A 17763-nucleotide genomic window follows, 5' to 3' on the forward strand; every position below is an offset into this window, starting at 1 on the left:
CAAGCTCCTTTTATGAGGTGAGAGTAATTCGGATTCCAAAACCAGACAAAGACAATACAAAGAAAGAAAATTATAGGCCAATATCCTTGATGAATTTAGATGCTAAAGTTCTCAACAAAATATTATCAAACCAGATCCAGCAATACATGAAAAAAATCATACATCATGATCAAGTGGGATTTATTCTGGGGAGGCAAGGATGATACAATATTCACAAATCAATCAATGTGATTCAGCACATAAACAAAAGAAAGGAGAAATATCATATGATAATATCAGTAGATGCAGAAAAAGCATTTGATAAAACCCAGCACCCATTTATGATCAAAACTCTCAGCAAAGTGGGAATACAGGGAACATACCTCAACATGATATAGGCCATCTATAATAGACCCACAGCCAACATCATACTCAATGGACAGAAGTTAAAAACAATCCCCTTAAAATCAGGTACAAGGCTGGGGTTCCCCTGTCACCATTCTTATTCAATATAGTTCTGGAAGTCCTAGCCACAGGAACAGACAAGAAGAAGAAATAAAAGGCATCCAAATTGGAAAAAAAGTAGTAAAACTATCATTATTTGCTGATGATATGATACTGTGCATAGAAAACTCTGAAGTGTCAGTCAAAAAACTACTGGAACTGATAAATGAATTCAGCAAGGTGATAGGATATAAAATTAATATTCAGAAATCAGAGACATTTTTATATACCAACAATAAACTCTCTGAAAGAGAAATTAAGAAAAAAATCCCCTTTACTATTGTAACAAAAAAAATAAAGTACCTAGGAGTAAGTTTAACTAAGGAGGTTAAAGACTTGTACTTGGAAAATTATAAAACATTGATAAAACAAATCAAGGAAGATACAAACAAGTGGAAGCATATACCGTGTTCATGGATAAAAAGAGTAAACATCATTAAAATGTCTATATTACCCAAATCAATTTATAAATAAAATACCAATGACATACTTCAAAGATATAGAACACATATTCCAAATATATGGAATCAAAAAAGAACACAAATAGCCTCAGCAATCTTGAAAAGGAAGAATAAAGTGGGAGGTATCACACTTCCTGATATCAAGTTATACTACAAGGCCATTGTACTCAAAACAGCTTGGTACTGGCATAAGAACAAGCATATAGATCAATGGAACAGAACAGAGTACCCAAAAATAAATCCATACCTTTATGGACAATTGATAATTTGACAAAGGAGGTAAGAGCATACAATGGAGTAAAGACAGTTTTTTTAACAAATGGTGTTGGGAAAATTGGACAGCTACCTGCAAAAAAGTGAAACTAGACCACCAACTTATACCATTTACAAAAATAAACTCAAAATGGATAAAAGACTTAAATGTAAGTTGTGAAACCATAAGCATCTTAGAAGAAAACATAGGCAGTAAGCTCTCCTACATCTCTCGCAGCGATATATTTGCTGATTTATCTCCACGGGCAAGTGAAATAAAGGACAGGATGAACAAATGGGAATATAGTAAACTAAAAAGCTTTTGCATAGCTAAAGACAATATAAACAAAATAAAAATACAAACCACACCATGGGAGAACATATTCAACTATACATCTGATAAGGAGTTAATAAAAAAAATTTATAAAGAACTTTTAAAACTCAATACCAGGAAGATAAACAACCCAAATAAAAAATGGGCAAAAGAATGAATAGACACTTCTCCAAAGAGGACATACAGATGACCAATAGGCATATGAAAAAATGCTCAACATCAATAATCATCAGAGAAATGCAAATTAAACCACAATGAGATACCACCTCATACCATTCAGTATGGTGCTCATTAACAAAACAACACAGAATAAGTGCTGGTGAGGGTGTGGAGAAACGCGAACCCTTCTGCACTGCTGGTGGGAATGCAGACTGGTGCAGCCACTGTGGAAAACAGTAAGGAGATTCCTCAAAAAATTAAAAATCGAACTGCCTTTTGACCCAGCCATCCCACTTTTAAGAATATATCCTAAGAACACCAAATCACTGATTCAAAAAGAAATGCACCCCCATGTTTGTGGCAGCATTGTTTACCATAGCCAAGATCTGGAAACAGCCCAAGTGTCCGTCAATGGACGAGCGGATTAAAAAGCAGTGGTACATATACACAATGGAATGCTATGGGGCCATAAAAAAGAAGAAAATCTTACCTTAGCAACAACATAGATGGACCTGGAAACTATTATGTTAAGTGAAATAAGCTAGGCAGAGGAAGAAAAATATCATATGACCTCACTCATTTGAGGAATCCAATGAACAATGTGAACTGAGGAACAGAATAGAGGCAGAGGTGGGATCAAAGGAACCAGAGGGAAAGCAGACAGAGGAAACAGGGATGAGAGGATGGGATCAGAGAAGGGAAAGAGATTAGTGAAATTATATATACATAACACAGTGTTATAGAGAGCAGAAAAGCAAATCCTGGAGGGAAGGGGGGAGTGCGTAGGGGGTGGGGGGGCAAAGGTTATGTTGAGGGGAACATGGGGTTGGGGGATGTACTCAGTGGGATACTTGAATCTATGTTAACACAATAAATTAAAATCAATAAAAAATATATAAAATTAAAAAAAATAAATAAAAGAAACTTGCAAGTTGATTTAAAGATTTTTTTTAAAGCATCAAAAAGTATTATTTCTGCCTGACCAGGCAGTGGCGCAGTGGATAGAGTGTTGGACTGGGATGTGGAGGACCCAGGTTCAAGACCCCGAGGTCACCAGCTTGAGCGCAGGCTCATCTGGCTTGAGCATAAAGCTTGCCAGCTTGGACCTAAGGTTGCTGGCTTGAGCAAGGGGTTACTCAGTCTGCCGAAGACCCGCGGTCAAGGCACATACAAGAAAGCAATCAATGAACAACTAAGGTGTCACAACGAAAAACTGATGATTGATGCTTCTCATCTCTCTTCATTCCTGTCTGTCTGTCCCTATCAATCTCTCTCTCTCTCTCTGTTCCTGTAAAAAAAAAAAAAAAAAAAAAAAAGAAATGTTATTTCTGCATAATGTTAAGGACTAAATGATGTGAAACCCTTCTTTTTATAAAACACTTTAAAATTCTCTGGGCCTCTATAGGTGAAGTGATAGAGCTAGGACCATGGCATAAAGGTAGGCCCTTCATTTTCTTTTTTTATAATTTAATTTTATTTTATTTTTTGTTTATTCAGTGAGAGGAGGGGAAGCAGGAGAGACAGACTCCCGCATGCACCCTGACCGGAATTCACTTGGCAAGCCCACAAGGGGGTGATGCTCTGCCCATCTGTGGCATTGCTGCATTGCTCAGCAACCGAGCTCTTCTTAGCACCTAAGGTTGAGGCCATGGAGCCATTCTCAGCTCCCAGGGCCAACTCGCTCTAATCGAGCCATGACTGCAGTAAGGGAAGAGAGAGAAAAAGAGAAGCAAGAGGTGGAGGGGTGGAGAAGCAGATGGGCACTTCTCCTGTGTGCCCTGACTGTAATGGAACCTGGGACATCCACATGCCAGGCTAACACTCTACCACTGAGCCAAACGGCCACAACCCCAAAATAAGCCCTTCATATGGTTACACCCTTACACAACTACAAAATAATTAACCCACTAGCACTGAACATCATCCAGAAAGTTGTTCTGTCTCAGCTGAGGGTGGGATGAAGAGTTGGAGGGTTCTCTACTACTAGAATGGTCTTGGAATCTCTTCAGATGAGAAAATAAATAGTAACATGAAAGCAATCCTGGGGGTAGGAGGAATCACTGGCTTTTTTCTACAAATAACTTGTAGGGGAGCAAGAGGGAGAGGAAAGGGTAAATCTCTGAGTAAAGAAGATGTAAAAAATATAGGAACCATTTGTAGTTTATAGATCTTATTGAGATGTTGATTTTGACACACTATGAAGAAATATTCATGAGTTATTCATGGATATTTCAACACTGATTTGGTCCTATTAAGAAACTGTTAACTTGTTAGGTGTGATTGGTACTTTGATTATTTTTAGTCTTCATCTTTTGATTTACATAGTTAAATATTTATGGATAAAATGATACAATATCTGGGATTTATTTTAAAAATAATGCAGTGTGTAGTGTAGAAGTACAGATGGAGCATAGAACAATATAAGTGAAGCAAGATTGATCATAAGTTAACAATTACTGAAGCTGGGTAATGAGAAAATGGGGTTATCAACTTTTGTGTATTGTTAGACAACATGATATTAGCACAATGATAGACAAAACGATTACATTAAAGAGAATCACAGACACAATCCTCAAATCTAATATGCAAATGTGACAGATGATAAATGGACATAGCAGTTCAGTATATAAAGGACTGATTTATTATTAAATGATACTAAAACAATTAACAGTCCTTAAGAAAAATAAACAAAATACGGACACTACCTCACATCAGATGCCAAAAATTAGTCCACTTAGATTAAAAATATAAGAACAAAAGCAAAAACTGTCAACACTTTTAGAAAATGATATAGAAAATATTTTATGACCTTGGAGTGGGGAGAGATTATTTTAAAACATATCAAAGCACATACCAGAAAAAGGTTAATAAATATAAGTACATTAAAATTAAATCTTTTTCACAACAAAAGCACCATAAACAAAAAGTAAAAGACATGGTACCAACTAAGAGAAGATATTTGCAGTACCCCAAACCACAAAAGTTAGGTAACAAAGACAACAAATCTTATAAATCAATGATATAAACATCTGATAGAAAATATTTGTTGAATAAATGGCAGACAACAATAAAATGGCCAATAAACATATAAAATATGTTCAATCTGAGTAGTAATAAAAAGCATAAATTAAAATAAGGCATCATTGCACACAAATAAAATAGGCAAAAATTAAAATTGACATTACAAATGTTGGCAAGTATATAGATTGGTGAGATCTCTGATTTATTATTGGTGGGAGTGTAGATTAGCACCACATTGTTGTACTGATTTATCAAAATCTAGCAAGTTGAAACTGTCTATCACTCATTATGCAATAATAAAATCTTAGAAATATACCCTAAAGAAACTTTGAAATATGTGCACAGGGAGCCATGGAACAGAATGTTCACTGCAAAACTGTTTGTAGTTGCAAAAGAAAAAAAAAATCTTTGAATACAACCTAAATTTTCATCAAGAGAATAAATTAATTGCTATATAAACCTATATTTCTATAATGAAGTATAGTATAGCAAAAATGAGTGAATGGTATTTATGTACTACTATGAATAAATCTTTAAAACAATGTTGAGGAAAAATATTATGCTATTATTATTTTATTATGCTATTATTTATATGCAATTTAAAACATATAAAATTGTATCAGTTATTGGCTATGAATATATATCAAAAAGTATGGAAATGTGCACAGGCATGATAAATACCAAATCCAGGATAGTAGCTACCTCCAGAGAAGGAGGGTAGGATAGAACAATGTGATTGAGAAAGGAAACAGGCAACTTTGATGTAATGTTTTCTTTAAAAAAAAATTGTGACAAAATATTACTTGTCAAACAAGTGTATAAGTGAGAGGTTGTTTTCTTATTCTCTGTATAGCTTATTATAGACTTAGAAACTTTCATAATTAAAAATAATAGAATTTCCCATATTTATTCACACACACAATAAACATAAAAACCATAACCAAAAATTTTTGAAAATAGCTACAAATTGGTAAACCCGGGAGTCCAACCATATTTGTTTTATTCCAATGCTGTAGCCCCTCCTACAATTTCAATACTGCTCCCCTTTTCTGATCCTCTCCAGACAAGATTAATTACATCCTCCATTGTGCTATTTTCTTTAGGGCACCACTTTTGCACTTGTTGTTATAAACTGTGTGTAGTTAAGTGTAGGTGTGTGTCTTCTCCCAGACACTGGGCTCCTGGGGACACTGGACTGACATAGGTAAAGACAAAGGGAAACTGCTTAAACAGTGAAAAGTTTTTGTCTTACTAGTAAGTATCTTCCTTTTACAGGGTTGTCTTCTACAGTGTGTCCATAAAGTCATGGTACACTTTTGACCGGTCACAGGAAAGCAACAAAGGACGACAGAAATGTGAAATCTGCACCAAATAAAAGGAAAACCCTCCCAGTTTCTGTAGGATGATGTGGCAGCATGCGCGCATGCGCAGATGATGACGTAACACTGTGTATACAGCGGAGCAGCCCACGGCCATGCCAGTCGAGATGTGGACGGTACAGAGGAAAGTTCAGTGTGTTCTGTGGCTTGCTAAATTCGAATCCGTGACCAAAGTGCAACGTGAATATCGGCGCGTTTTTAACAAAGCGCCACCACATATGAATAAGATTATTCGTTGGGATAAGCAGTTGAAGGAAACTGGCAGTTTGGTGGAGAAACCCCGTTCTGGTAGGCCATCAGTCAGTGATGAGTCTGTAGAGGCTATACAGGATAGCTACCTAAGGAGCCCTAAAAACTCTGTGTGTGAGTCCACATCGAACTGCACTGAATAGGTATGAAACTGGGAGAATTTTCCTTTTATTTGGTGCAGATTTCACATTTCTATCTCTTTTGTTGCTTTCCTGTGACCGGTCAAAAGTGCACCATGACTTTACGGACACACTGTATTTCTTATCAATCACCAAACTCACTCTCATGGTGACTTCTCAGAAATGAATCATCAATAAGTTCTACACATACCTCTTTCTCAAAATAACCCATTTCCAAAGAGCATCGGAGAAACAAAGATTGTCTTCCTGCGTGTCTCCTGAATCAACAGGAGGCATATAACTGCTCCTAAAGTTTATTTCACTTTTGGATTTTTCAAGTCCCTCGGAGGGAAAGGACTCATATAAATGTGGATTTATTCTACTCCAAGGGTATAGTTATAGGCTGGATTTTGTTACTTAGCCATAATTAAGTAGGTTCTCAAATTAGGTTCCTCTTTAGAAATGACTGCAGAGATAATTCTATATTAATACTCCTGGTACATATATCTGAAATAGTACAATAAATAAAAATGTATGAAATAGTACAGTATATAGCAGTTATACAGTAAATCGATATACGTACATTCAATTATGTAACATTATAATAGGAGTATAAATGACAGAACCATCCTGGTCAGCCTTTAAAAAATATTATCAAGTGGCTTTCTAATTGAGAGTACTTTTTACAAAAAGAAAAAGGGGGAAAAAAAACAGGATATAATGGAACGTTAAGGAATATATAATATTATTTCTCCTTTGAAAAGTGTTTTTTCCTTTTCGACATGAGGAGGTCAGTGTCCCCAAGCAGCCTGCAGCCTCTCCAACGTCTCTCCTCTTCTTTCCATGGCAACACGGGTTAGCTGGACACTGAGCTTTTTGTGATGTGTGTGTGAGGACAGGGAAAAGGGGAACGAGGCTTCAGGGAGGTCTCAAGGTGGAAAAATTTGTGACGCACAAGATTTGGTGACTGGATGAGAATTATTTATTGAGGGTTCTGTAACACAATAGCTACGGTCACCCTATGATCACTGTTAAAACTGTATTCCCTCTCGAAGCTCTTAACTCCGATCAAAACCCTTTAATAGGCATCCCAAACAACTTGTTCACCGAAAAATTATGAGACATGAGTTTGATCAACCTGCATGAGTTTGATCCCTCTGGTTCAGAAATAAACTTATTGAACCAAACGTGTAAACCGAAATGGTCCCGCTCTGTCTTGGAGCTGCACGCAGTCACGGAGTAATGCCTTTCATTGATTATAATGTGTGCACCGCGCGAGTCCTGGTCTGCCCCTTCACTGCCTCGGCTGCCCCACCCTTTCCCGGGATGGGGATCGTCCTGCTGTGTCCTCCCTAATTGAGCAGGACCTTCCGCCCTCCAACAAAACCATCAAGACTGAAACGCTGTTCCCCTTATCTTGGAAAGGCTTCCTTCCTCGCTTTCCTGGCACAGCTAAATGTGAGATAAAGCTCAGCCTGCGCCTAATAGCCTGCGGTGCGTGCCACACCTGATACTGTAGAAGGAGCTGGAAAGCGTTCCCTTTTGTCTTAATGCCTCCCCCGCCCCCCCCCCGTAATAAAGCAAAAATTCTCTCCCTAGTCAGAGTCGGGGCTAACATAGTCGCAATTCCTCTTTTCTTGTCACTTGCCACTACCTTCCACCCGCAAGAGGCCTTGACAGTGACCTCTCTTAAAGGGGGTTTTTGTGGCTCATTACAATGACTGCTGACACAAACAGCTTCAAAACAAGAGCTGAGTGAGATGCCACTAAAACAGCATCCACAAGCCTCCTCGCAGCCTCGCTGCTCCCCAGCACTCCCAGCCAGGTGGGGAACCTGCTTATCTCTGCCACAACAGAAGTGGGCTCCAAAAGAACTTCTTCAGCAGAACTTGAGAATGCTTATTTATGAACAAGTCCTGTGCTTTCTAATGTCCACTCATGTGGACATTTGCCAGCACCCAGGAAGCACAGCCCTAAAAGACACTCATGACTGTTAGGCAGAGGATATGTCCATTAAACAAGCTCAAAAATCAAACCACAGATATTACAGGGTGACTGTGGAATGCCATGCCTTTGTATGCTACCCATTTTAGAACTGGGGTTGGACCAGTTTTTAAAGAGGCATATTGGACAGGTCTAGTCTGTCTTCTCTTTTCTTTCCTTCTGAAATGGTTTGGGTTTGCGGAGCACTTGATAGAGCAAAGCAAAGCCCAGTTGGGAATTTGTAAGCAGGATCCTATCAGTAGCCCTTGAAAGCCTGTCAAAGGGGTTAGCTTCCAAGGAGATGCAGTCTCCCACTACACGATGTTATAGCCAGAGGACTAAAGTGGGAACACCCCAGAGGTTTATTCTAACCCATTCCACAAAACCAAGAGTATGACTCTCATTTTCAGAATCATCAAAAACAAAAACAGCCCTGGCCGGTTGGCTCAGCGGTAGAGCGTTGGCCTAGCATGCGGAGGACCCGGGTTCGATTCCCTGCCAGGGCACACAGGAGAAGCGCCCACTTGCTTCTCCACCCCTCCACCGCGCTTTCTTCTCTGTCTCTCTCTTCCCCTCCCGCAGCCAAGGCTCCATTGGAGCAAAGATGGCCCGGGCGCTGGGGATGGCTCTGTGGCCTCTGCCTCAGGCGCTAGAGTGGCTCTGGTCGCAACATGGCGATGCCCAGGATGGGCAGAGCATCGCCCCCTGGTGGGCAGAGCGTCGCCCCATGGTGGGCGTGCCGGGTGGATCCCGGTCTGGCGCATGCGGGAGTCTGTCTGACTGTCTCTCCCTGTTTCCAGCTTCAGAAAGTAAATTAAAAAAAACAAAAACAAAAACCAAAACCAAAAACAGTGGCTGCATATTATAAAGAAGACCTGAGAGGTGGCTTCCCTTGAGTTCTAAAAACACTATACATGAAATCACGGCTCCTCAGAGGACAGAGGGCTCCTTGAATTGCTGAAAATGTAAGCATCCCTCAATCTGAGCCAACCACACTTATTTCTTTGCCTCAGGAGCCAAGGTGTGTGTCATCTAGCTAGACCCCGACAGCAAGCCACTCTTGGAGTGGTAAAGGAAGGCAGAGATTTACTAATGGTGGTTCCTAAGTCTTAAAGAGCTAATGCAACAAATGAAATGCCTAAGTGCTGTCCCTTAGACTTGTTTTCACTAGCTGAATTCACCGTTTTATTTTTACAGAAATTTGACAAAAGCAGCAATCCATAAATGCAGTAAACACAACCTCCTCCATATGTCTCACTTCTGGTGTGAGCACAGAGCCACATCACTACATCGCACAATCAGGTGCCTGCTTACTGGCTCAGACTTCTCGCCAGAAACATTCAGGCTTCCAGTGGCTTCATAAAAACCATGGAGCCTTTGTAAATAAGTGGATGAATGAGCTTAAGAACCATGGAGGGGGGGCCCTGGCTGGTAGGCTCAGCAGTAGAGTGTCAGCCCGGCGTGTGGAAATCCTGGGTTCAATTCCTGGCCAGAATACCCACAGGAGAAGCACCCATCTGCTTCTCCATCCTTCCCCCCTCCTTCCTCTCTATCTCTTCCTTCCCCTCCCACAGCCAAGGCTCCAGGGGAGCAAAGTTGGCCCCGGTGCTGTGGATGGCTCCATGGCCTCCACCTCATATGCTAGAATGGCTCCAGTTGCAATGGAGCAATACCCCAGATGGGCAGAGCATCATCCCCCTGGTGGGCATGCCAGGTAGATCCTGGTTGGTGCATGTGGGAGTCTATCTCTCTGCTTCTCTGCTTCTCACTTCAGAAAAGTACAAAAAAAAAAAAAAAAAAAAGAACCATGGAGGAGGATGTATGAAGTTATAACCCTCATTCAAAGTGCCATGGACTGAATTGTGCCCCCCCCCTCAAATGCATATGTTTAAGCCCTAACCTCCTAAATGGCTGAATTTGGAGATGAGCTTTTAAGAGGTAATTTAAGAAGTCATAAGGATCAGATCCTAATCTGATGGGATTGGTGGCCTCATTGAAAGAAGAGAGTTCTCTCCCTTTCTCAAAGCACATGCATGGTTGAAAGGCTAAGTGAGTGCCCAATGAGACAATGGCCCTCTGCAAGCCAAGAAGGGGTCCTTCACCAGCACCTGACCATGCTGGAACAGAGCAAGAAAGAAAGAAAAGCATTTTTGTTATTGCCATATGTGTAGGTATACATATATGAATTTTAAAATCAACCAGGGAGATTGAGTGAGCTCCCTTGCTCAGGCATCTGACAGTTACTCCTGCCAAATTTTATAACTATACACTGAGATCTGAGGCGGCATCGAAACCATTTGAAAGATGTGCCTCTGATAAAAGCTATTACATAGTTTGTGATTTAAATACCATTGCCAACATCCTTCTTTAAAAAAAGAATAGCTTTTATACTATTCTGATAGTACTCACTGTGATAAAACTTCTGTACTCACTGTGATAAAACTGGCCTTGAATATTCACAAGTAAAAACTACAGGGTTAAAATACAATATCATGAGGTCCCAACCAGCTATAGATTCTGATGGGCTCTCTTGATCAGCATTTCTCTAGTTTGTCAGGATCTGGGCCCTAAAAATGAACTGTATTTTGCAGTGAATTGATATCTAATTAAACTTTAATGATGAAATTCCATTCCTGTTCTCCAGCCGCGTGGAAGTATGCAACTGAACTCTTCACACACCTTTTTGTATAACCTCTAACGCTGATGCTAGCACTGCAGTGTACAACACAGGCAAGTGGACCCAGTTAAAGAATACCCTTCAGAGAAGTGTCACAGATAAGGCTAAAGGCAAGAAAAAGCCTAGAAAACATCCATTTCCTCAGAAGAAATTCAAAGTGGATATCATATTGGTAATCTATGAAACTGTTAGACCAAATATTAAGAAAGCCTTTGCCACTGCTCCCTTTAAGACATTCAGCATTCAGTTACATCAATCCTAAATTGTCCTAATTTATTCTAACTAGCAGAAGGTAAAATAAGTAAAAAATCTCTCTTTCCTCTTTTTTTTAAATCCTGCAGGCATTTTATAACATAAACTACGCATCTCCATAGTGCTAATCTAATGTATTCTGAATATTTCTGGAACCTAGGAACGCAAAACATTTCTTATTATTCCCTTGTAGTTCTTTTAAATGTTACCAATCAACTTAAATTTGTCTGCAAACCATAGTTTTAAAATGTTTTTCACAAGTTCAAACAGAAGCTCTGATAATAACAAGTATAGAAAAAATAGAGTTCAATTCCACACTTTTTGAGGTTATGTGTCAGGAGATACACAATAGCCCATGGACATCTAAAATACTGAAAGAGAATAAATTTCTCTATTTTTTATGGGATTACCTGTACATTCTATACACTGGTATTTCTATGATGTATTATAAAACCAAATGATGACTGACATGTCAAAAGAGATCGACTTTCTGAGTCGAATATAGCCACACTACTGGATTGAAAATATCAGGACTGGCCCCTTCTCTTCTCTATTTTGAGCTGAGAAAGAAGATTCAAGGATAAACTCTTCCTTTTTAAGTATTTTCCTAAGCCTTTGTGTGACTGGCTTAGTATGAGGCTAGTCATAAGGTGGAAAATACATTTCTCCTAATATTCTAAGAATCAAATGATTTTGTTCAAGTTTAACCTTCCTTAGTCCTTATTCTGTATTCTGAATATTCTTTCAGGAAATATGTTACCAAAATTTTTAAATATTCCCTTTCATTTTCATATACTTTTTAAATGTAATTTTTGCCCAATTAATTCAATTGCATTCCATTTATACTTACTAAGAGTGCATGTATAAGATAATTTTCCTACCATTATTTATTACAATAAATTGAGTTAGGCCATGTAATTATCATCTTTCAATTCCTAACAATCCTGTGACAGGCTATAATAAAAATTATTTCCCAGAGGTACCCCATTGCAACATTAGATTTTAGAAGCATGTTAAAGTCCCAATATAAAATGTAGTGTATTACTATATAATGTATTCCTAAAAAAATAATTCCAGATTAAATTTCTCAAATGTCAACACACCTATAGTAGAAAATTGATACCATTTTTAGCTTCTTGACATGTTTTAGGGTCTATCCAAAACCCCAATGCCAAACCTTCCTCACTTCTAGTTTCTTTTCATAACCATAATCAAATAATTTAGCTAAATCATACATCTTAGTTTCTCTACTTATAAATTAAGGATAATAACAATATCTGTTCTAACTACTTGCTATATGTTATATATCTAATTGTAAATTTTGGGGTATATTCTGTTTTAAAACAAATAACTACCAATTTTTCCTTCCATGTAGTCAAATTAAAAATAGATTTTAAAAATTGGAATAAACCTGCATTTTGAATTCCTTAGTGTAAGTTAACATGTGAAAACCGTTATTCAAATTCTTGACAAGACTCTTAATTTTGACAGATTCATATGATGAATTTTATGAATAATATTAAGAAAAAGAAACATTCTTCCCTTCCTTTTAAGCCCTTTCTTTAAACTTTCTAATGTGATTAATGTGGTATATATATATCAGGATTTTATCCCACTTGGGTGGGGTATGGGAATAATGGAAAGAGAATGAGGAAAGCTAAAAACCACAATAAGGCAAAGAAATGCTATTTTCCATGGGAATATTACCTGTAAGGGCCAAGAGACTAACGACTAAATATTAAGCATCCTCATTTGGGATGAGAGGCAAGACAAGAGTCTGCTCTTAAATTGACTTCAGAGTAGAGGTAGGTGCCAAAGCAAACATATCCCTGTAAGGGAAATGCTTTGAAAGGTAAATGGGCTTTAAAAATACTTGTGTAGGTTAAGTTTTCTAATCGGAAGTACACATATTCATTACTGTCAGATATGGTAAGGGCACATGTCCATCACTATCTCTGGAAATATCCTCCTGGCATATAATTTCATTATTTTTAGACCAACGCCTAACATGGTGGATACTCCCAATATATGTTATGAAATAAAGAAAAGTAAGCCAAAGTTAAAATATGTGGTACTTCACCTCAACCAAAATCATATTCATTTGAGTAAGAAGTAAGTAAAGGCCCAAAGTTCTTAGATTCCTTCAATCCATACTCATTTTTCATCAGTAAGAATTCTGGAATGATGAGCAACCTTACATGCCTTTTTGACCCAGCTACTCAAGCCACTGATAGAACAAAATGCAAAGCAAACTTGCACTGCTTAGGATCCCCTACCCCTAGACAAGTTTATCTTCAAAGACCCTGTTTCACTTTGTATTGTCATTCTGGTGTGACTTACAACCCTTAAACCATTTGTAAAGAATTTTGAGAGAATGGCATTTTGACAAGTTAAGTAGTGTCCATATTACCTCCATTCTTTTTTTTTTTCCTTTACAGGAACCTTTTGTAACTGAAGTAAAAATACTTCAGTCATTTCTCTTATATGAGGAAGTCATTATTATGGATGGGCAAGAAATAACCTATTTGTTTTCCAAAAGTTTCACTGGACATAACTCTCTGATCATAGATCAGCAAGGGTTTTTTCAATCTGTAACCAGAAGTTCACTGAATATTCAATAAGTCACCCAAACACTTGTTGACAAGAAGTCACCTCAGTAGATGTATCCATACACCAACATTCAATTATGGGATTGGCAATGCCCAAGTCCCAAGGTAATGGGAACCCTTGTAGAATGAATGAGTAACACTAGGTAAGCATGCAAAGCTGCTAATGGGGTAAGTGCATCTGTCTGGGGACCCTGCTTAAATTCAGCCTAAATTCTGGAAGCGGGTGTGACTCTGCCTCAGCCTCATGGATTACCGACCTGTACTGCTTTGGTCTCACAGGGCTCTGCAACAGGGCAAACTTTCCAGTATTCCCTGAGGGATATAGGAGACCAGAATCACCCAATATCACTAGAGAAAATGACCCCGAGGGGACCCCTTTCCTTCAAGTTAATTTGTATAAACATCCAGATAGATTCAGAGAGTACTGGACTAACCTAATAATGGTAAGATTATTCATAGTAACTTGGTTAAGAACAGAAAAGGTGAGATGGCCAATTGATATCCCTTCCAGGATTCAAACATGTCTGGGAAATGTAGCCAGTCCAAAATGACTGTTCTGCAAGACTAGAGATAAAATAGAGCCACTTCTAATTTGAAGAGTGCCACTACCAGTGATTGCTTCACTAACTGCTAAAAAGAGCTAACTCACTGAATAGTTACCATTAGTGAGCACTGTTCTAAGTATCGGAACATGTCTTAATTCATTTAATCCTCAGGACAACCCTAAGAGGTAGGAATTATTATTATCATCCATCACGACCAAATGGAAACCTAGAGAGGTTAAGTAACTTGCCCACAGTTACTCAGGGAATAATGGCCGAGCTGGGGCTGGAACACAGGTGCAGTGTTTATGCTTCTGCCCGTCACCATCCTGCCTCTCTGCCTTTTCCCATTCCTGAAAGCTCGGAAGAACAACCACAGACAGTGAGGTGAGGACAACAGGCACGGTGAGCGTCACACTGCCTGCAGCGTTGGCCCAGCTGGGATGAGAATTTGTCCTGGCCTGGCTCCTCACAGAGCGTCTCCATTAACCACTCCGCTCTACAAATATACTCCAAGTTTTCTAAAGAAAACAAGATTATAAATACCACTACAGATATCACTACAAACAAACATCAAGTAGATCCGACATTATAAACTAGAAAACTGGAGAGAAGAAAGACCTGCCTACAGACAAAACTCTGTGTACCACACCCAGGGAGCACCCATGTGATGCTCCTAATAGGAGCTCTCGAAATTTCAGAGTTGCATGATTTGTATTGCCATCCCTTACACATTAAGACAAAATTTTTTTCCCATCTAATTTGCTGTTTGATACTGGGCTTTTACAAGTTGAAATAAAGAAAAGATAGGAAAACACATTCACAAATAATATTCAAAACCATCGAACAAAGGAGTTTCATTCCTTTTTTCCTTTTAATTCACCCAGCCATAAAGGACAGACTTTTTTTCCCCTTTAGTATTCTGACAGTCATTGGGGTGACTAAAATACCCAGTATATATCTTAGTTAAAAGCTATTTTTAAAATCACTTGATTTAGAAAACTCCAATCATGATAATTTTGTGGCAATTCTTAGTACACAAATTAAAAGTTTTAAATTACTCTGCAAGATTTTGTGAGTCAAATAATCTTAATTAGGAAATACCTACCTTGATGCATATTAATCAGGAGTTTTTAATATCTGCCCTCATACAAAATTATTTTGAGGGTTGCTTATGAGTTATAGCCCTTGTGGTCAGTAACAGCAGTGATGATGCAATGTGAGACTAGAGCCAAAAGTGTGGTTCTCGCCTGACTCGGCCACTTTTAATATCTGGGCCCTGAGAATGCCATGTAACTTCTCTTAATGTCCAAAGAGGAAAACTAGTTCCCACCTGAAAGTGTTGTTTCATGGATTAATGAGATTTTAGTAAATCACAAGGCACTATATATAACATAATGTTAAAACTACATTCTGTACAAAAATGCCCTGTTAATCAATGTAAGACATTTTTCATAATACCAGGCCCGTATTATGCAAGAAGCCTTTAAAAATAAATCAGACTCTACAGGCAAAAAAAAAAAAAAAAAAAGTATATACTAAAATACGAACCAAATGTGGTGGCAGTGTGGCTTAATGAGGAAAATGGCAGATGTTGTCCAGTGCAAAAAAAGAATCAACTTGCTGATTGGCCAACTTTGCCAACTCATGACCCTGAGTGAGTTTGCCCTCCATTCTCTCATTTAAGAAATGGAGTAAGAACTATCCCATAAGGTTGATATGAGAATTAGAAAAAAAAAGAAAAAAATATATATGGTCTCTAGCAGGACAGGCACACAGTAGGTACTCAATAATCAGCACCCATTTCATATCAAAGAATTTATTTAATTACGCCAAGTACGCTGTGGGTCTCAACCCTCACAACAGCGGAGCAGTGTTCTGCTTAGAACAGTACATCTATTAGGAGAGTCCCCAAAAAACTTCTGCCACAGCTAGAGCCCTGGGTTCATCCCACTTGAAACTCCAGCAGATTAAGGTTGTGCTTGCTGTATTCCCCTTTCCTGCTTTCTGCCATTATTTTGTAAATCTTACTAATGGAACCTCAAATGTGAAGAATAAATTACTACTACCCAATGGGGCAACTCCAAGTACAGGATTTTTCCTAACATACTTATTCTAAAATGAACTACTTCACTGTTCGTTACTTATTGACGGACAGGGGTGGGGTCCAGGACTACGGTAAGAAAAGAGCCAAAGTGAATGTGCTGTTTGACCAAAATCAGCAGCCTCTGCCTGGCCTCCCCAGCTGCAGAGTCAGGCTCACTGGAGGCGTTGGGAGCTACAAGCAGGAGAGGGGGCGCGAGTCGTCCGGCGCCCACCGGGCGCCCGGGCAAGCCAAGTGCGGCAGGCATCGGTGACCGAGCAGAGCGCGAGTTAGAGTGGAGCTGGGGAAGGGCGCATGCATGCAGCTGGGTTAGTTGTGACTCGACCATGCGGCTTTGCATTCCTGCTCGGCAAACGCGCATAGGCAAAACAGACTTGATGCTTACAATGATCCCAGCCCAAAATGGAGTGTCCCTGACTAGCAGGGAGGAGCTGATGCTCGCCATGAGAAAGCCCACCACGGTCACGGCGATGCCCAAGGCCAACTGCAGCAGGGCGAGCAGCAGCGGGAACCGGCAGCCGCAGCACGTCCGGGCCTCCTCCCCGTACTCCTCCGGGGCCCCCTTGCCCTTCTTCGGCTCCATGTCGTCGGGCCCGGCGGCGCCCGTGGCCGGCAGCCCCCCCTGCCTGCGTTGGCCGCGGGGCTGCTTGTCCTTGCCCATGGCGGCTGCGTGGGTGGGTGCGTGTACGGCGCGCTGGGCCCCGAGCGCGGCGCTGGGCGGACAGAGCCTGCCCTGGTATTCGAATTACGGAGGCTGAACAAATATGGAAAACATTTGGAGCCGACTCGCGGAGCCTCCAAAGGCCACAGGGAGCCCTCAGCAGAGGGGTAGCCGAGGGGGGTCGCCAACTGCCAACGCGCCGGGACGCAGCGCCTGCTGGGCCCACAAGCAAGGTTTGCCAGTCGCCCGTGGGAGCTGGCGTGGGTCGCTTGTCCTCTTAAATCCTGCGCAGTTTGACAGGCTGGCTGCTTGGGGGCGGGGAAGAGGTTATCTGTTGTCCCAGCTCCAAACCCCAGGTGTTTTTAGGTTTTGTTTATGTTTTCTAAGAGGCGCAATGCAAGGTGATGAATGTTTAAATCATTTCAGTTTAATTAATGGACAGTTTAATCCAAAATAGGCATTGCTAGGAGCCAAGCTG

At 39.9% G+C, this 17763-nt stretch overlaps 1 protein-coding gene across 1 annotated transcript in view; it reads right to left on the reverse strand.

Moving 5' to 3' along the window:
* The window catches only part of SSPN (sarcospan), a 47296-nt gene extending 29759 nt beyond the window's left edge, over nt 1–17537 (reverse strand). The window contains exon 1 of the mRNA XM_066354124.1: nt 17010–17537. Coding sequence (XP_066210221.1) covers nt 17010–17285 — 276 coding nt within the window. The 5' untranslated portion in view covers nt 17286–17537. The remainder of the gene's footprint in view (nt 1–17009) is intronic.
* Between the last annotated feature and the right edge of the window lie 226 nt (nt 17538–17763).

This window comes from Saccopteryx leptura, chromosome 1, assembly GCF_036850995.1.
Source record: "Saccopteryx leptura isolate mSacLep1 chromosome 1, mSacLep1_pri_phased_curated, whole genome shotgun sequence".
NCBI lineage: Eukaryota > Metazoa > Chordata > Mammalia > Chiroptera > Emballonuridae > Saccopteryx > Saccopteryx leptura.